The 18888-nt window shown below is 43.4% G+C and overlaps 1 protein-coding gene across 2 annotated transcripts in view; it reads left to right on the top strand.

The window, feature by feature from the left end:
* The first annotated feature begins 7725 nt into the window (after positions 1-7725).
* Positions 7726-18888, top strand: part of LOC129820851 (protocadherin-17-like) — a 46704-nt gene continuing 35541 nt past the window's right edge. Inside the window, exons 1-3 of one of the 2 annotated variants that reach the window (XM_055877887.1) lie at positions 7726-11430; positions 12620-12678; positions 12852-13024. In XM_055877887.1, the coding sequence (XP_055733862.1) occupies positions 8950-11430; positions 12620-12678; positions 12852-13024 (2713 nt within the window). In that variant the 5' untranslated portion in view covers positions 7726-8949. The remainder of the gene's footprint in view (positions 11431-12619; positions 12679-12851; positions 13025-18888) is intronic. The other variant, XM_055877888.1, reaches the window with a different exon arrangement.

Raw genomic sequence — 18888 nt, forward strand, 5'->3', positions numbered from 1 at the left:
TAGATTGCGCAGATAGATGCAGATAAAAAGATTGTGCAGATAGATGCAGATAGATAGATTGTGCAGATAGATGCAGATAGATAGATTGTGCAGATAGATGCAGATAGATAGATTGTGCAGATATATGCAGATAGATAGATTGTGCAGATAGATGCAGATAGATAGATTGTGCAGATAGATGCAGATAGATAGATTGTGCAGATAGATGCAGATAGATAGATTGTGCAGATAGATGCAGATAGATAGATTGTGCAGATAGATGCAGATAGATAGATTGTGCAGATAGATTGTGGCTTTCATCAATATAATATTCTGCATCATTTTCAATCCACCATATTTTTTTGTAAATATACAATATACTATATATAGATATTTTTAATATATTTTCCTTTATTATTTTTCCCTAACCCTAAGGAACAATGTTGTTAGTCTAATGTGATTACAGCGTCACTACACAGAGATAAGAGAATCTGCACCAAGCTGTTGTCTGGCTCACGGGGTGTACAGTAGGGTATAGGCTCTCATACTTTGAATTATAACATTTACACAATGGCTCAAGAGACATTATAATGTTGACGGTTCTACAACAAGTTCACTACTGTACGATCCTACAGCACCAGCGGAGGGTACTGAACGGGCTAACCAACACAACCACTTAGAATACGTTCCTTGAAAATAATTGTTTGATAAGCAGTTCAGTTGTATTGTTCAGAAGATATAATTACATTAGGTCTTTCGAACATTGTCCGTGGTAAACAGAGAGCTGATCTCCATAGGCTTACCTGACCAAAGGCAGCTATCAGAATGGTTTAGCTAAACCTGAGCAGGCAGACTGGTGAGGGACATCTGTAGGGCGTGGAGACACGTATGTCCACCCACCTCAGGAGGGCGGCCCACAGGGCTGGAGATCACACACGGACCAACATTCTGTGTTCCTACACCTTATTGTGGTTCAGGAGTGAAATGCTTTCTGTGATGTCTTGTACCACATTTGTGTCACCTACTAGACATATATTAACTTGGTGTTTTGGAGGTATTTCTTGAAGGCGATGAGCTTAAATACAGGCAGGCTGTGACTCAAATATGAGGTGATATACTGTACAGGCAGGCTGTGACTCGGATATGAGGCGATATACTGTACAGGCAGGCTGTGGCTCAGATATGAGGTGATATACTGTACAGGCAGGCTGTGACTCGGATATGAGGTGATATACTGTACAGGCAGGCTGTGACTCAGATATGAGGTGATATACTGTCCAGTCAGGCTGTGACTCAGATATGAGGTGATATACTGTCCAGGCAAGGCTGTGGCTCAGATATGAGGTGATATACTGTACAGGCAGGCTGTGACTCAGATATGAGGTGATATACTGTACAGGCAGGCTGTGACTCAGATATGAGGTTATAAACAGGCGGGCTGTGGCTCAGATATGAGGTGATATACTGTACAGGCAGGCTGTGACTCAGATATGAGGTGATATACTGTACAGGCAGGCTGTGACTCAGATATGAGGTGATATACTGTCCAGGCAGGCTGTGGCTCAGATATGAGGTGATATACTGTACAGGCAGGCTGTGACTCAGATATGAGGTTATATACTGTACAGGCAGGCTGTGACTCAGATATGAGGTTATATACTGTACAGGCAGGCTGTGACTCAGATATGAGGTGATATACTGTCCAGTCAGGCTGTGACTCAGATATGAGGTGATATACTGTCCAGGCAAGGCTGTGGCTCAGATATGAGGTGATATACTGTACAGGCAGGCTGTGACTCAGATATGAGGTGATATACTGTACAGGCAGGCTGTGACTCAGATATGAGGTTATAAACAGGCGGGCTGTGGCTCAGATATGAGGTGATATACTGTACAGGCAGGCTGTGACTCAGATATGAGGTGATATACTGTACAGGCAGGCTGTGACTCAGATATGAGGTGATATACTGTCCAGGCAGGCTGTGGCTCAGATATGAGGTGATATACTGTACAGGCAGGCTGTGACTCAGATATGAGGTTATATACTGTACAGGCAGGCTGTGACTCAGATATGAGGTTATATACTGTACAGGCAGGCTGTGACTCAGATATGAGGTTATAAATAGGCAGGCTGTGACTCGGATATGAGGTGATATACTGTACAGGCAGGCTGTGACTCAGATATGAGGTTATATACTGTACAGGCAGGCTGTGACTCAGATATGAGGTTATATACTGTACAGGCAGGCTGTGACTCAGATATGAGGTGATATACTGTCCAGTCAGGCTGTGACTCAGATATGAGGTGATATACTGTCCAGGCAAGGCTGTGGCTCAGATATGAGGTGATATACTGTACAGGCAGGCTGTGACTCAGATATGAGGTGATATACTGTACAGGCAGGCTGTGACTCAGATATGAGGTTATAAACAGGCGGGCTGTGGCTCAGATATGAGGTGATATACTGTACAGGCAGGCTGTGACTCAGATATGAGGTGATATACTGTACAGGCAGGCTGTGACTCAGATATGAGGTGATATACTGTCCAGGCAGGCTGTGGCTCAGATATGAGGTGATATACTGTACAGGCAGGCTGTGACTCAGATATGAGGTTATATACTGTACAGGCAGGCTGTGACTCAGATATGAGGTTATATACTGTACAGGCAGGCTGTGACTCAGATATGAGGTTATAAATAGGCAGGCTGTGACTCGGATATGAGGTGATATACTGTACAGGCAGGCTGTGACTCGGATATGAGGTGATATACTGTACAGGCAGGCTGTGGCTCAGATATGAGGTGATATACTGTACAGGCAGGCTGTGACTCAGATATGAGGTTATATACTGTACAGGCAGGCTGTGACTCAGATATGAGGTTATATACTGTACAGGCAGGCTGTGACTCAGATATGAGGTTATATACTGTACAGGCAGGCTGTGACTCAGATATGAGGTTATAAATAGGCAGGCTGTGACTCGGATATGAGGTGATATACTGTACAGGCAGGCTGTGGCTCAGATATGAGGTGATATACTGTACAGGCAGGCTGTGACTCAGATATGAGGTTATATACTGTACAGGCAGGCTGTGACTCAGATATGAGGTTATATACTGTACAGGCAGGCTGTGACTCAGATATGAGGTGATATACTGTCCAGTCAGGCTGTGACTCAGATATGAGGTGATATACTGTCCAGGCAAGGCTGTGGCTCAGATATGAGGTGATATACTGTACAGGCAGGCTGTGACTCGGATATGAGGCGATATACTGTACAGGCAGGCTGTGGCTCAGATATGAGGTGATATACTGTACAGGCAGGCTGTGACTCGGATATGAGGTGATATACTGTACAGGCAGGCTGTGACTCAGATATGAGGTGATATACTGTCCAGTCAGGCTGTGACTCAGATATGAGGTGATATACTGTCCAGGCAAGGCTGTGGCTCAGATATGAGGTGATATACTGTACAGGCAGGCTGTGACTCAGATATGAGGTGATATACTGTACAGGCAGGCTGTGACTCAGATATGAGGTTATAAACAGGCGGGCTGTGGCTCAGATATGAGGTGATATACTGTACAGGCAGGCTGTGACTCAGATATGAGGTGATATACTGTACAGGCAGGCTGTGACTCAGATATGAGGTGATATACTGTCCAGGCAGGCTGTGGCTCAGATATGAGGTGATATACTGTACAGGCAGGCTGTGACTCAGATATGAGGTTATATACTGTACAGGCAGGCTGTGACTCAGATATGAGGTTATATACTGTACAGGCAGGCTGTGACTCAGATATGAGGTGATATACTGTCCAGTCAGGCTGTGACTCAGATATGAGGTGATATACTGTCCAGGCAAGGCTGTGGCTCAGATATGAGGTGATATACTGTACAGGCAGGCTGTGACTCAGATATGAGGTGATATACTGTACAGGCAGGCTGTGACTCAGATATGAGGTTATAAACAGGCGGGCTGTGGCTCAGATATGAGGTGATATACTGTACAGGCAGGCTGTGACTCAGATATGAGGTGATATACTGTACAGGCAGGCTGTGACTCAGATATGAGGTGATATACTGTCCAGGCAGGCTGTGGCTCAGATATGAGGTGATATACTGTACAGGCAGGCTGTGACTCAGATATGAGGTTATATACTGTACAGGCAGGCTGTGACTCAGATATGAGGTTATATACTGTACAGGCAGGCTGTGACTCAGATATGAGGTTATAAATAGGCAGGCTGTGACTCGGATATGAGGTGATATACTGTACAGGCAGGCTGTGACTCGGATATGAGGTGATATACTGTACAGGCAGGCTGTGGCTCAGATATGAGGTGATATACTGTACAGGCAGGCTGTGACTCAGATATGAGGTTATATACTGTACAGGCAGGCTGTGACTCAGATATGAGGTTATATACTGTACAGGCAGGCTGTGACTCAGATATGAGGTTATATACTGTACAGGCAGGCTGTGACTCAGATATGAGGTTATAAATAGGCAGGCTGTGACTCGGATATGAGGTGATATACTGTACAGGCAGGCTGTGACTCAGATATGAGGTGATATACTGTACAGGCAGGCTGTGACTCAGATATGAGGTGATATACTGTATAGGCAGGATGTGACTCAGATATGAGGTGATATACTGTCCAGGCAGGCTGTGACTCAGATATGAGGTGATATACTGTCCAGGCAGGATGTGACTCAGATATGAGGTGATATACTGTCCAGGCAGGCTGTGACTCAGATATGAGGTGATATACTGTCCAGGCAGGATGTGACTCAGATATGAGGTGATATACTGTCCAGGCAGGCTGTGACTCAGATATGAGGTGATATACTGTCCAGGCAGGATGTGACTCAGATATGAGGTGATATACTGTCCAGGCAGGCTGTGACTCAGATATGAGGTGATAAACAGTTTAATCTCACCCTCTAATCACACCGTTACAAGGTGGAAAGTCAATTTCATAAAGGAGATAGGCTACATATTGTATTCATGCTCGAAGCTGTGTAACTACTGTTTACTACTTGTCATTCCGGCTTCACCAGTATTACAGCAGCTCAAAATGTGCATTGGCATTGTGATGCACATTTGACTGCGGCTCAATTCACAGTGAAACAATCAATTCACACACGTGTTCATGCCACAAACAGCTGCAGATGAAAGTTGATCACTGAAAGAAAAGCAATATGCTCGGGGGGGGGGGGGGGGGGGGGGGGATTCTCGCCATGTCACAGGCTCTTCAATCTCCACAACAACAAAAAACTGTTCGGAAATGGAGAGGCACACGTGGAGGATAGAGGCATGAATTATGGATCTGAATTTCACATTCATTCAAAGGGAGCTATGATAATAGTAAGAAAAATGGATGAGTGTGTCAATGCAAACAGTATTGTCAATAGCCATCCTTTCCAGAGGGGGTTTTAACAGACGGAATGATAATTACAGCTTGCCTTTGTTGCTCTTATCTCTCACCTGCAGAAATGTCCAATTTATGCAGGCTGCACCCTGGGCTGGCAAAGTTGATGCTCCCAAGAGGAAGATGGTAGCGTGTTCCAGACAATATAAACTAACCTGGGGACAACTCAAGGTTGATTTAGAGCGAGGAGCAACAAGCAATTTAATGATGAACCTGCTACCACACTGATCTTGCTCTTAGACTGACATTATTCCCTCTAAGGAAGAATATGTCGGCGCATACCTGTGTATTACCTAGGAGACCGCTATTGCACTGCTCTGGTCAGGTGAGAATTGAAATGCAAATGTCACCTGATTGGAAAGAAGAATGGATTAAATGTCAGTCGATCTTCCCAGGATCTGTCGGTGATAATAACTATGGCTAATGCATAGAAAAGGTGAAACGATATGAAATAGGAAACATTCTCTGTAACGGCAGTCTAAGTCGTCCTCCTCCTCAGACGAGGAGAGGCGATAAGGATCGGAAGACCAATGTGCAGTGTGGTAAGTTTCCATGATTTAATGAACATGAAAACAAGACACTATACAAACTAACCGCCACAGTCCCGTGTGGCACAAACACTGACACAGAAAACAACCACCCACAAAATCCCAACACAAAACAAGCCACCTATATATGATTCTCAATCAGGGACAACGATTGACAGCTGCCTCTGATTGAGAACCATATTAGGCTGAACACAGAAACAGACAAACTAGACACACAACATAGAATGCCCACCCAGCTCACGTCCTGACCAACACTAAAACAAGCAAAACACATAAGCACTATGGTCAGGACGTGACATTCTCTGTATATAGAGCATATCCCCACGTAGACCAATAATCCCTTATAGGAACTGACGACTTGTTATGTCACCACTGTGATAGTGCTTTTTCTTTAGTTTTATCCTCTTGTGAGACTTCTATCTATAGCGACTCACTTACAGCCTGTATTCTTGAATCACGAACCACAGTCATTATCAAGACCCTGCAGTGAAAGGAGACAAGACCAAATCAAAATGTGTCATTACAGTAATATGAAAAGTATAATTGGGTGGAATGGGAGTATTGGATACATGCTGTACAAAGTTATTTTGGGTGATCATGTCCGCAAGCATTTCCACAGTCAGAAAAAAACAGGGCTGTCGTTTTGAATTTTTTAACCTTTATTTAACTAGGCAAGTCAGTTAAAGAAACAAATTCTTATTTACAAGGACAGTCTACCGGGGAACTGCCTTGTTCAGGGGGAGAACGACAGATTTTTTACCTTGTCAGCTCTGGGATTTGATCCAGCTACCTTTTGGTTACTGGCCCAACGCTCTAACCACGGCTACCTGCCACACCAAGTAGCCTGGCATGACCCACCTTTCTGGCACAACAGGACTGACCACCTTTAATGAACTCTTTCTGGTATGACCAGTGCTTGACTTGGGCAGGAGCTCTCCTGAGTACCAGTAACTCAAACGTTCTACTGCTTGAGCTCCTGTTCCTCCAGCTTGGTCTCATAGACTAGACGTAACATATTAAAAGTAAATCCGGGACACTCAAATTAGTATGATATGTCATGTTGTGTTTGGTATGGTTACAGAAGGTTTCTTGAGGCAAAAACGAAAATATGGTGATTGGTTGGTTGGGGTGGGGACGTATAACGCAAATGTCTAGCAACCCAAAATGTGCGTGTTTGAATCTCATCACGGACAACTTTAGAATATTAGCTAATTAGTAATTTTTCAACTATTTACTACTTTTTAGCTACTTTGCAACAACTACTTAGCATGTTATCTACCCCCCCCCCCCCCCCCCTAACCCCAACCATAACCTTCTTAGCTAAACCTCCCCTAACCCTAACCCCTAGCCTAGGTAACATTAGCAACAACAAATTGGAATTCGCAATATATAATACATTTAGCAAATTCCTAACATATCATACGAATTGTAATTTGTAACATATCATACGGAATGAATGATGGACATCCACAAATTAATACATACCATCCCAAACGTAACATATCATTCTAAATGGAGTATCTCGGATTTATGTACAGAATAATAAGAAATGCTCTGAGACCACGTTGGTTCCTCTTATAGAATATTAGTTTAAAACTATTGTGCGTCTAAATATAATAATTTGCACCCAAAATTTCCGTCCAAGTCAAGCACTGGGTCACCACTCTACCCAAACCCTCACAGGTTTTTATCAGTTTTTTTATATGTATTCTTATTCTGACATTTTTCTATGATCCACACACACTATCTCTACTGCACATCCAGATGTATTCGGAACAACATCCACAAGCACGTCTTCATCTCCAGCTCTCTGCTCAGCGCGCTCACATCAGTAAGTGAGTCACGTACCAGCGGAACAGCCCTCCTTCAATGCGAACTTGCCAGACCTATTGGAGAAAACCCCCAAGGCAGGATCTGTCACTGTTTCACTCATTGGCTGGAAGACGATCAGAAACATGTTAAATGCACCAAGATATAAACTGGAGTCGGTGTAGGGCGTATTGAGGATTCTAGTGGTAACCAGATCTCAATGCCAAGACGAGCTGTTTTCAACTGTTGACGTGACTGGAGAATTGAACACAGGAAGAAGAAAAAAAACAATTTTGAGCATATCGGAAAATCTACAACGTTGTGCACCTGATTTTTGGGGATTTGTGTAACCTCTAAAGAGGCAGTGTTGATTCTCTTACCCCCGAATCAATGCAGGATGCAAGAGCACAAGGTCCAACTGGACTGGATTACCGGATTACTGGACTGATTATAGGACAATTATCAGGCAAAAGTCCTTATCGCTCTCCAGATGTTCGTGAATGAAAGGATGTAAAACGTGGTCCCGAAGGAGCATATTTATTGGTGCATCTGCTATAGGATACTTTATGGGTTAGTTCATGTAGACTACATGTTCATAACCAGTATGCAACAGTGTGTAGACTAGCTCTCACACACAAAAAAGTATACTGTAGATGGTAGCCGGCTACGCTGGAAAATGTGTAGTTAAATGAATGAATATCTCCGTATTTTTCTGTAAACTAGGTGTAGATGCCGCATGGGCTTTGCGCATTTGTACTGCCTAACCTTCAGCATAGACTGTTGAACAAACGGTTGTAACCTTGTAGCAACAAGGGAAATCATGAACGCTTTAAAATCACTAAATATATTTTATTCATCTCACAAGTGAATCACGTCTGCCACATGTTCAATTGTGTATTGCGTTAGGCTAATGCGTGATATATCTTTGGGCGTTCATCTTTGTTTACAGAAAGAGTTCATTATAGCTGTATATGGCATGTGAAGGAGGTTAGAATAACCGCGTAAAAGAGGGAAAAGGCTGGCTCATAAATCGATTAAATATCCGCTGTCGTGTTGGATACAAAACTACCTGTCTCGTGTGATTTTAGTCGTAGTGTGGCACCTGGACAAATCAACAGGTTGGAAGTTAAAAGGGACATTTTTTAAGCACGCGCATCCTACACGGTAAAGGGATATGCGTCTTCCTGTCATATTTTTCCTTCTCTTCTGGGCTAAAGCCCGGACACTGAAAAATCTCAATTATTCTGTTCCGGAGGAGCAGGGACCTGGAACTGTTATCGGAAACATTGCTAAGGATGCCGGATTTGGACCGGTGGAGAAAGGAAAAAAATCGAACTTTCGAGTTCTGGAGAATTCTGCTCCACATCTCATTGATGTGGATTCGGAGAGTGGGCTGCTTTTTACCAAACAGCGTATTGACAGGGAGACATTGTGCAAACGCAACCCCAAGTGTCAGCTCTCCATGGAAGTGTTTGCCAACGACAAGGAAATATGCATGATCAAGATTGATGTAGTGGATATAAACGACAACTCCCCCAGTTTCCCCTCAGATCACATCAATATTGATATTTCAGAGAACGCAGCTGCTGGGACACGGTTCCCTTTAACAATTGCACACGACTCAGATTCTGGACAAAACGGAATAAAGACTTATCAGGTCACCAGAGATGATTATAATACATTTTCTTTGGACTTGAAATTGAGGGGTGATGGAACCATATATCCTGAATTGGTGGTTCAGCGCCCTCTAGATAGGGAAGATCAGTCTCATCACACTCTCCTTTTGACAGCCATTGATGGAGGGGAGTATCCAAGATCAGGGTCCATGCAAATCAATGTGAGAGTTACTGATTCAAACGATAATAGCCCAGTATTTGACAAACCCGGCTACATGCTGGAGCTTCCTGAAAACTCGCCACCTGGAAGAATACTGATAGATGTGAATGCAACAGACCAAGATGAGGGCAGCAATGGACAGGTAGTCTATTCTTTCAGTGGATATGCATCTGACAGAGTCCAGGAGTTGTTTTCTATTGATCCCAAAACAGGTGTCATTAAGATTCATGGAGAAATTGACTATGAGGATAATCCAACCATTGAATTTGACGTGCAGGCCATGGACCTGGGACCTAACCCCATCCCTGGCCATTGTAAGATTTCAGTCAAAGTGCTTGACAAGAATGATAACTGGCCCGTGATAAGTTTTGTCTCCGTCCGCCAGGGAGCTATCAGTGAGGCAGCGCCTCCAGAATCTGTCATAGCCCTGGTGAGAGTCACTGATAAGGATTCTGGGAGAAATGGCCAGCTCCAGTGCAGGGTGCTTGGCAATGTACCTTTCAGGCTGCAGGAAAACAATGATAATTTTTACACTCTGCTCACAGACAGACCTCTAGACAGGGAACTGAAAGACGAATATAATGTGACCATAGTGGCCAGAGACAATGGAATACCCTCCTTGAATTACACCAAATCATTTACAGTGAAAATCTTAGATGAGAATGACAATGCGCCTCGTTTCACCAAGACAGTGTACGTGCTCCAGGTGCCTGAGAACAACATCCCAGGGGAGTACTTAGGCTCAGTTCTGGCTCATGATCCAGATATAGGTCAGAATGGAACTGTGTCTTACTCCATTTTACCGTCGCACATCGGAGACGTGTCAGTTTACACCTACGTGTCTGTCAATCCTACCAACGGAGCCATTTACGCCTCAAGGTCTTTCAACTACGAACAAACTAAGTTCTTTGAGTTCAAAGTTCAAGCTAAAGACGCAGGATCTCCTCATATGGAGGGCAGTGCCACAGTCAGGGTCAGTGTGCTTGACGTCAATGACAATCTACCAGTTATTGTATTACCCCTAATGCTAAATGATACTGCGGAAATCATGGTCCCTAGAAATGTAGGCCTGGGGTACATAGTGACCACAGTGAGAGCAGTCGATCAGGACCACGGGGAGAGCGGTCGTCTGACCTACGAGATCTGGGAGGGTAACGAGGAACACCTGTTTGAGATGGACCCTGTGGCCGGCGAGGTGAGGACTGCCCATGCTGTGTGGGAGGACGTGGCCCCAGCTGTGGAGCTGGTAGTGAAGGTAACCGATCACGGCAAGCCCCCACTGTCTGCCGTGGCTAAGCTGATCATTAAGGCCAACACAGGAGCCATGGCAGCAGGGGAGTCCAGCGCCAGCGGGGAGCAGCAGCACTGGGACATGTCCCTGCCCCTCATCATCACCCTCTGCATCATCTCCCTCATGCTCCTGGCTGTCATGACTACCATCGCCGTTAAGTCCAAGCATCAAGATAAGGAGGCTGGGAATTATAACTGCCGTATGACCGAGTACTCCAACTCCAATCCCCCGGTTGGAAACGGCAAGAAGAAGAGGATCAACAAGAGCGACATCATGCTGGTGCAGAGCGAGGTGGAGGAGAGGGACTCTGTGAGCAGGATGAACGTGGTGAGCAGCCCGTCTCTCATCACCTCGCCTATCTGTTTCGACTACCAGGCGACCAGCCCCCTGCCTCTCACGCTGCCCAGGTCAGAGGTCATGTATCTGAAAACCACTTTTAACAGCCTGACGGTACCTCGGGCTGGCTGTCACTCAAGCTTTGCGGGGCTTACCACAGAGACTCCTATGAATAGAATGTCAGTGATACAGGTAAGAAACAGAATCATTGTCAGCCTTTTATTCTCCATTCATGGATTCTAAATCTGCCACAAGAGAGGTAATTCTTCAAATCAATACTCTCAGGCACCATGCAATCACACATCCTTATTATCATTTTTATTCCCTGTCTGGCGCCCTACAATATTGCCATTTGAAGGACTCGAAAAATGCAGCCGATACAGGATAATACGCCATATTGAAGAAATATATTAAAATATATGTTGGCACCGGTTGTTAGCGTGCTTGAATAGACTGTTTGCAATCTACTTCTCCTCCACAGAGATCCTAACCATTCTGAAATTGGCCCATTATGAGTCGCTTCTAGCAGCACCTTACAGGTGGTCTGAATAATCAGAAACCCATTTCTGTTAGATATGCAAACCATGTGAGTCTTGGACTGCGCTGCTGTGCTGCCACTGCCAGATCCGTCTGTGAAAACAAAACCCTGCCCGAAATGTGGGATTGGACAGCAGCTTGTCTGATCACATTAGTAAAATATTATGTGCCAGACAGCTAGATGCATACAGCATAACCTTACAATCCCACTTCTTGCCCTCCACAAACATGGGCCAGTTCCACAAATCCAAATCCTATGTTGGCACGATAAGGCCTTTACCAGGGTCCAGCTCTACCTTGTACAAAATGACAGGGTTTCTTATGCAAGCCAGCATATTCAATTGACAGGGTTTCTTATGCAAGCCAGCATATTCAATTGACAGGGAATGCATGTAATTGTATTTAGCACGGCAGTGTTTTTCAGTTGTTAATGATGTAAATATCTAGGACAGTCTCCGAGATGATAACACCGATGACAAGGTCTGTTGCTAGGCCATGTTGCTAGGGCATGTGGGTGTGATCAACACAAACACAATAATTCTCATGATAAGTAGAAACGTGGATGCAGATGGCAGTGGCCGCTGCATTACCGCTCAGCCTCGCCAAACAGGCACGTATAGTATGGACACGAAGGACATTTGTTCTTTTCAGGTTGCCACTTTGGAATATGTTTTATTACCATGTTTCATATATTCCTAAATGATTCAAATGTACAGATCAGAATGTAGGCCAAGCCACAGCTATGGGCATGTCCTTTGAATATCTCATGTTGCACACATAAAAATGAAAAAAAAAATGTCTGGAGCACAATAAACTAATAATTTCTCTCTGATTTTATTCTCAGACGGATAATTTTCCTTCGGAGCCGAATAACGTGGCCAACAGGCAACCATTTGCTCAAAGGTAAGGTCGCTAAATGATAACTACCTAACCACTTCAATTTGCATCGTAGTCAATATCAAGGCATCAGGCCAAGCATGTCAAAATAGGGCCCAGAGGCGATCACAAGAAAGATAGATAGACACTACCAGCAGTGAGTTATTTTTTTATGTCATGTTTCTCTCCCCATCCTGCAGCAGCTCAACTTTTAAGGATGCAGAGCGCGCGAGCCTCCGAGACAGTGGCCATGGTGACAGTGACCTGGCTGATAGTGACCAGGATACTAATAAAGGCTGCGCCTGCAACACGTCTGCCAGGGAGGCCCTCAAGATGAAAGCCACAGCAGTTAATGGCCAGCCTCTTGACCAGGGTGAGTGGAAGCTCTCTGTCTTTCTCTGACACCGTGAAGATGCTTAACAGACCCTTGTATCAGACCCCTGCACCAAGCCAACATGCACTACAAACACGTGTGTTGACAGTCTGTCTATCCCTAATCCTACAGAACCGCCCTCAGTGTAAAGCTAAAGTAAATGACGATTACACAGTGTACACCTCAAAGAGATTACTGAAATCATAATACTTTAAAGAGATTGTAGCAGTTTGAATTCTTTGCAGCAGTAATGAAATCTTAGCTCTGTGAGACAGCTTCATATTGTAGCTCAATGCTGGTGCAGAAATGTTGAACTACACTGCCAAGATGACATGAAGGCGCCATGGTGGAAAATAGATGATAGTTAAGCGGATAAAAGGGTCCATTGACTGAAGGAAATGATGTTCAAACATCCTCTGCCAGCTTTAGCAATCAAACGAGCTCATATGCATTGTAAAGTGTACCTCTACGGCTGTCTCATTGGAACATTTCATTATTTGATTATGAACTTTCTGCAAGTCTTGCTTGACTCACAAGACAGGGACAAAAGAGCATGACAGACACGTTCAGTACAAACAGACATGTAGCTTTTGGTGACTGCTGACAGAGCTTTCTCTCTCACGTGCCTTTAATGGACTGTTAGAATGGTAAAGAGGTGCATACGATAGGGAATGATAAGTAGGACTATTTCGTGCCAGTTATGTCAAAAGTCTTGTTGATGTTCTCAATACATACAAGCGTTGATGAGTTTGGAACATTTTCCACCAGTCAAGTGCTTTTCACCACTTGTCGGTTTATGATTGGTTTATGTAGCTCTTTTTCTGTGTGATACAATGAGGCACATCTCTCATATACACCTTTCAAACCAAGACGTTTTTCTGTCAACTTTAGCATCTCGTCAACTTGAGCATCCGTCAACTTTTTGCCTACTTTTTGATATAAATCAAATGTATAACCAACCTAGTCATTATTACGACTTGATCACACCAACATTGCATTTTGGTACACCAGAAGTACATTCATTTCTCTATTTTATTTCACCCATTTTTCTCCCCAATTTCGTAATATCCAATTGGTAGTTACAGTCTTGTAGTGCCTTAGACTGCTGCGCCACTCAGGAAGCCCAGTAGTTCAACATTCCTTCCCAATCAGAACCCAAAATATAAGCTTGTTTAACTCCAATGTTTGTAAACAAAGAAAATGTAAACACACTGTATAGCCTCAAAACATGTTTAGAACTATACTTCTGATAACATGGATGGTCTGTTCTTACAACCATAACTATGTCTTTGAATTTGAGAGTGGTTACATTTCTCCAGCCCCATCACCCCACTTTTTACCCAAACAGTGATGGGGAGTACACTTTGTTATTGTTTTAACTGCTTTAACAAGTGGATTATTTTTCTCTTCACTTGCAGTCGCTTAGTAGCCAAGGCCTACTCCAGACCAGAAGCCTGTGACTTGTCTTAATAACCCTCTAGAGTCCAAGCTCTGTGATAGCCGGGGGGGGGTTATAACATATGGAATTGTTTTAAGATGGTCATACCAAGGATCATTTAGCTATTTGATTTAGAATTTTAAGACCCCTTCAGGTATTAAAAATATATATGAAAATATTATTGGATGAAACTATTGGATGCATTACTGCTATAAGCCAATAGAAACGCATCGAATACAAGATTCCCTACATGGAACAACAACAGTCTCAAAATGAAGTTTGTTCTGAAGTGTGTTTGTCCTTTATCTGAGAGTTATAAGAATGATCAGTAAACTGTATATATATATATATGTATATATATATATATATATATATATATGTATATTTTACATGTACAGTGCATTCGTAAAATATTCCGACCCTTGATTTTTTCCACATTTTGTTACGTTACAGCCTTATTCTAAAATGGATTCAATTGTTTTTTTCCATCATCAATCTACACACAATAAACAAAGCAAAAAACAGGGTTTTAGAAATTGTTTCAAATTGCAAATTTAACAAAAAAAACTGAAATATAATTTACATAAGTATTCAGACCCTTTGCCTTTTGGCAAACTCCAAGTGGGATGTCATGTGCTTTTTACTGAGGAGTGGCTTCCGTCTGGCCACTCTACCATAAAGGCCTGATTGGTGGAGTGCTGCAGAGATGGTTGTTCTTCTGGAAGGTTCTCCCATATCCACAGAGGAACTCTGGAGCTCTGTCAGAGTAACCATCAGGTTCTTGGTCACCTCCATGACCAAGGCCCTTCTCCCCCGATTGATCAGTTTGGCCGGCTGGCGAGCTCTAGGAAGAGCCTTGGTCGTTCCAAACTTTTTCCATTTAAGAATGATGGAGGCCACTGTGTTCTTGAGGACCTTCCCCAGATCTTTGCCTCGACACAATCCTCTCTCGGAGCTCTAGGGTCAATTCCTTTGACCTCATGGCTTGGTTTTTGCTCTGACATGCACTGTCAACTGTGGGATCTTATATAGGCAGGTGTGTGCCTTTTCAAATCATGTCCAATCAATTGAATTTACCACAGGTGGACTCCCAAGTTGTAGAAACATCTCAAGGATGATCAATGGAAACAGGATGCACCTAAGCTACATTTCGAGTCTCACATCAAAAGGTCTGAATACTTATGTAAGTAAGGTATTTCTGTTTTATTTTATTTTATATACATCTGCCAACATTTCTAAAAACCTGTTTTTGCTTCCTCATTGTGGGGTATTGTGTGTAGATTGATGAGGGGGGAAAAAATGATAATCCATTTTAGAATAAGGCTGTAACGTAACAAAAAGTCTGGATACTTTCTGAATGCATTGTATTTATTCCCCTGCGTGTTGAACATCTCATTCCAAAATCATGGGCGTTAATATGGAGTTGGTCCCCCCTTTGCTTTAACAGCCCCCACTCTTCTGGGAAGGCTTTCCACCAGATGTTGGAACATTGCTGCGGAAACTTGCTTCTTTTCAACCACGAGCATTAGTGATGTCGGGCACTGATGTCGGGCGATTAGGCCTGGCTCGCAGTTGGCTTTACAATTCATTCCAAAGGTATTTGATGGGGTTGAGGTCAGGGCTCTGTGCAAGTTCTTCCACACCGATCTCGACAAATCATTTTTGTATGGACCTCGCTTTGTGCACCGATCTCGACAAATCATTTTTGTATGGACCTCGCTTTGTGCACGGGGGCATTGTCATGCTGAAACAGGAAAGGGCCTTCCCCAAACTGTTGCCACAAAGTTGGAATCCCAGAATAGTCTAAAATGTCATTGTATGCTGTAGCATTAAGATGTACCTTTTCTGGAACTAAGGGGCCTGAACCATGAAACACAACCCCAGACTATTATTCCTTCTCCACCAAACTTTACAGTTGGCACTATGCATTAAGGCAGGTAGCGTTCTCCTGGCATCTGCCAAACCCAGATTCCTCCGTCTCACTGCCAGATGGTGAAGCGTGATTCATCACTCCAGAGAATATGTTTCCACTGCTCTAGCTTTTCAGCACTCCAGCCGACGCTTGGCATTGCACATGGTGATCTTAGGTTTGTGTACGGCTGCTCGGCCATGGAAACACATTTCCCCCGACGAACGGTTCTTGTGCTGACATTGCTTCCAGAGGTAGTTTGGAACACGGTAGTGAGTGTTGCAATCGAGGACAGATGATTTGTACGCGCTACGTGCTTCAGCACTCTGAGGTCCCGTTCTATGAGCTTGTATGGCCTACCACTTCGCGACTGAGCCGATGTTGCTCCTTGACATTTCCACAGCACGTACAGTTGACCAGGGCAGCTCTATCAGGGTAGACATTTGACAAACTGATTTGTCGGAAAGGTGGCATCCTATGACAGTGTCACGTTGAAAGTCACTGAGCTCTTCAGTAAGGCCATTCTAATGCCAATGTTTGTCTATAGCGATTGCATGGCTGTATGCTCAATTGTATACACATATCAGCAAAGGGGGTGGCTGAAATCGCCAAATCCACCCATTTGAAGTGGTGTCCACATACTTTAGTATACAGTTGAAGTCGGAAATTTACATACACTTAGGTTGGAATCATTAACATTTGTTTTTCAACCACTCCACAATTTCTTGTTAACAAACTATAGTTTTGGCAAGTCGGTTAGAACATCTACTTTGTTCATGACACAAGTCATTTTTCCAACAATTGTTTACAGACAGATTACTTCACTTATAATTCTCTGTATCACAATTCCAGTGGGTCAGAAGTTTACATACACTAAGTTGACTGTGCCTTTAAACAGCTTGGAAAATTCCAGAAAATGATGTCATGGCTTTAGAAGCTTCTGATAGGCTAATTGAAATCTTTTGAGACAATTGGAGGTGTACCTGTGGATGTATTTCAAGGCCTACCTTCAAACTCAGTGCCTCTGTTTGACATCATGGGAAAATCAAAAGAAATCAGCCAAGACCTCAGAGAAAAAATTGTAGATCTCCACAAGTCTGGTTCATCCTTGGGAGCAATTTCCAAACGCCTGAAGGTACCACGTTCATCTGTACAAACAATAGTACACAAGTATAAACACCATGGAACCACGCAGCCGTCATACCACTCAGGAAGGAGACGCGTTCTGTCTCCTAGAGATGAACATACTTTGGTGCGAAAAGTGCAAATCAATCCCAGAATAACAGCAAAGGACCTTGTGAAGATGCCGGAGGAAACAGGTACAAAAGTATCTGTATCCACAGTAAAACGAGTCCTATATCGACATAACCTGAAAGGCCGCTCAGCAAGGAAGAAGCCACTGCTCTAAAACCGCCATAAAAAAGCCAGACTAAGGTTTGAAACTGCACATGGGGACAAAGATCGTACTTTTTTAAGAAATGTCCTCAGGTCTGATGAAAGAACTGTTTGGCCATAATGACCATCGTTATGTTTGGAGGAAAAAGGGGGAGGCTTGCAAGCCCAAGAACACCATCCCAACCATGGAGCACGGGATGGCAGCATCATGTTGTGGAGGTGCTTTGCTCAGGAGGGACTGGTGCACTTCACAAAATAGATGGCATCATGAGGGGGGAAAATGATGTGGATATATTTAAGCAACATCTCAAGATATCAGTCAGGAAGTTAAAGCTTGGTCACAAATGGGTCTTCCAAATGGACAATGAACCCAAGCATACTTCCAAAGTTGTGGCAAAATGGCTTAAGGACAAGAAAGTCAAGATATTAGAGTGGCCATCACAAAGACCTGACCTCAATCCAATAGAACCATTTGTGGGCAGAACTAAAAAGGCGTGTGCAAGCAAGGAGGCCTACAAACCTGTCTCAGTTACACCAGCTGTCAGGAGGAATGGGCCAATATTCACCAAACTTATTGTGGGAGCTTGTGAAAGGCTACCCAAAACTTTTCACCCAAGTTAAGCAATTTAAAGGCAACACTACCAAATACTAGTTGAGTGTATGTAAACTTCTGACCCACTGGGAATGTGATGAAAGAAATAAAATCTGAAATAAATAATTCTCTCCACTATTATTCTGACATTTCAAATTCCTAAAATGACGTGTTGATCCTAACTGACCTAAGACAGGGAATGTTTAAATGTTTAAATGATTAAATGTCAGGAATTGTGAAAACAGTATAAATGTATTTGGCTAAGGTGTTTGTAAACTTCCGACTTCAAATGTATATAGTTTATCTCCATATATACTGTACATTACTTCCAGGACCTGCCTAAAACAAATGAATAATGGATTTTTTTGTGATGGTGTAAATTCAATGGATGTATTAAAATAGACGTCCATCCACATCGGCCCATATGTACTCCCACTCTTGAACCAGCCGCCATGTGCACGGGAGATATAATAGGCTGATCCCAGGAAGAAAGTGGGACTGTATTAATTAGGCTCTAAAGACTATTGCCA

Source organism: Salvelinus fontinalis, chromosome 23 (assembly GCF_029448725.1).
Source record: "Salvelinus fontinalis isolate EN_2023a chromosome 23, ASM2944872v1, whole genome shotgun sequence".
Classification (NCBI taxonomy): domain Eukaryota; kingdom Metazoa; phylum Chordata; class Actinopteri; order Salmoniformes; family Salmonidae; genus Salvelinus; species Salvelinus fontinalis.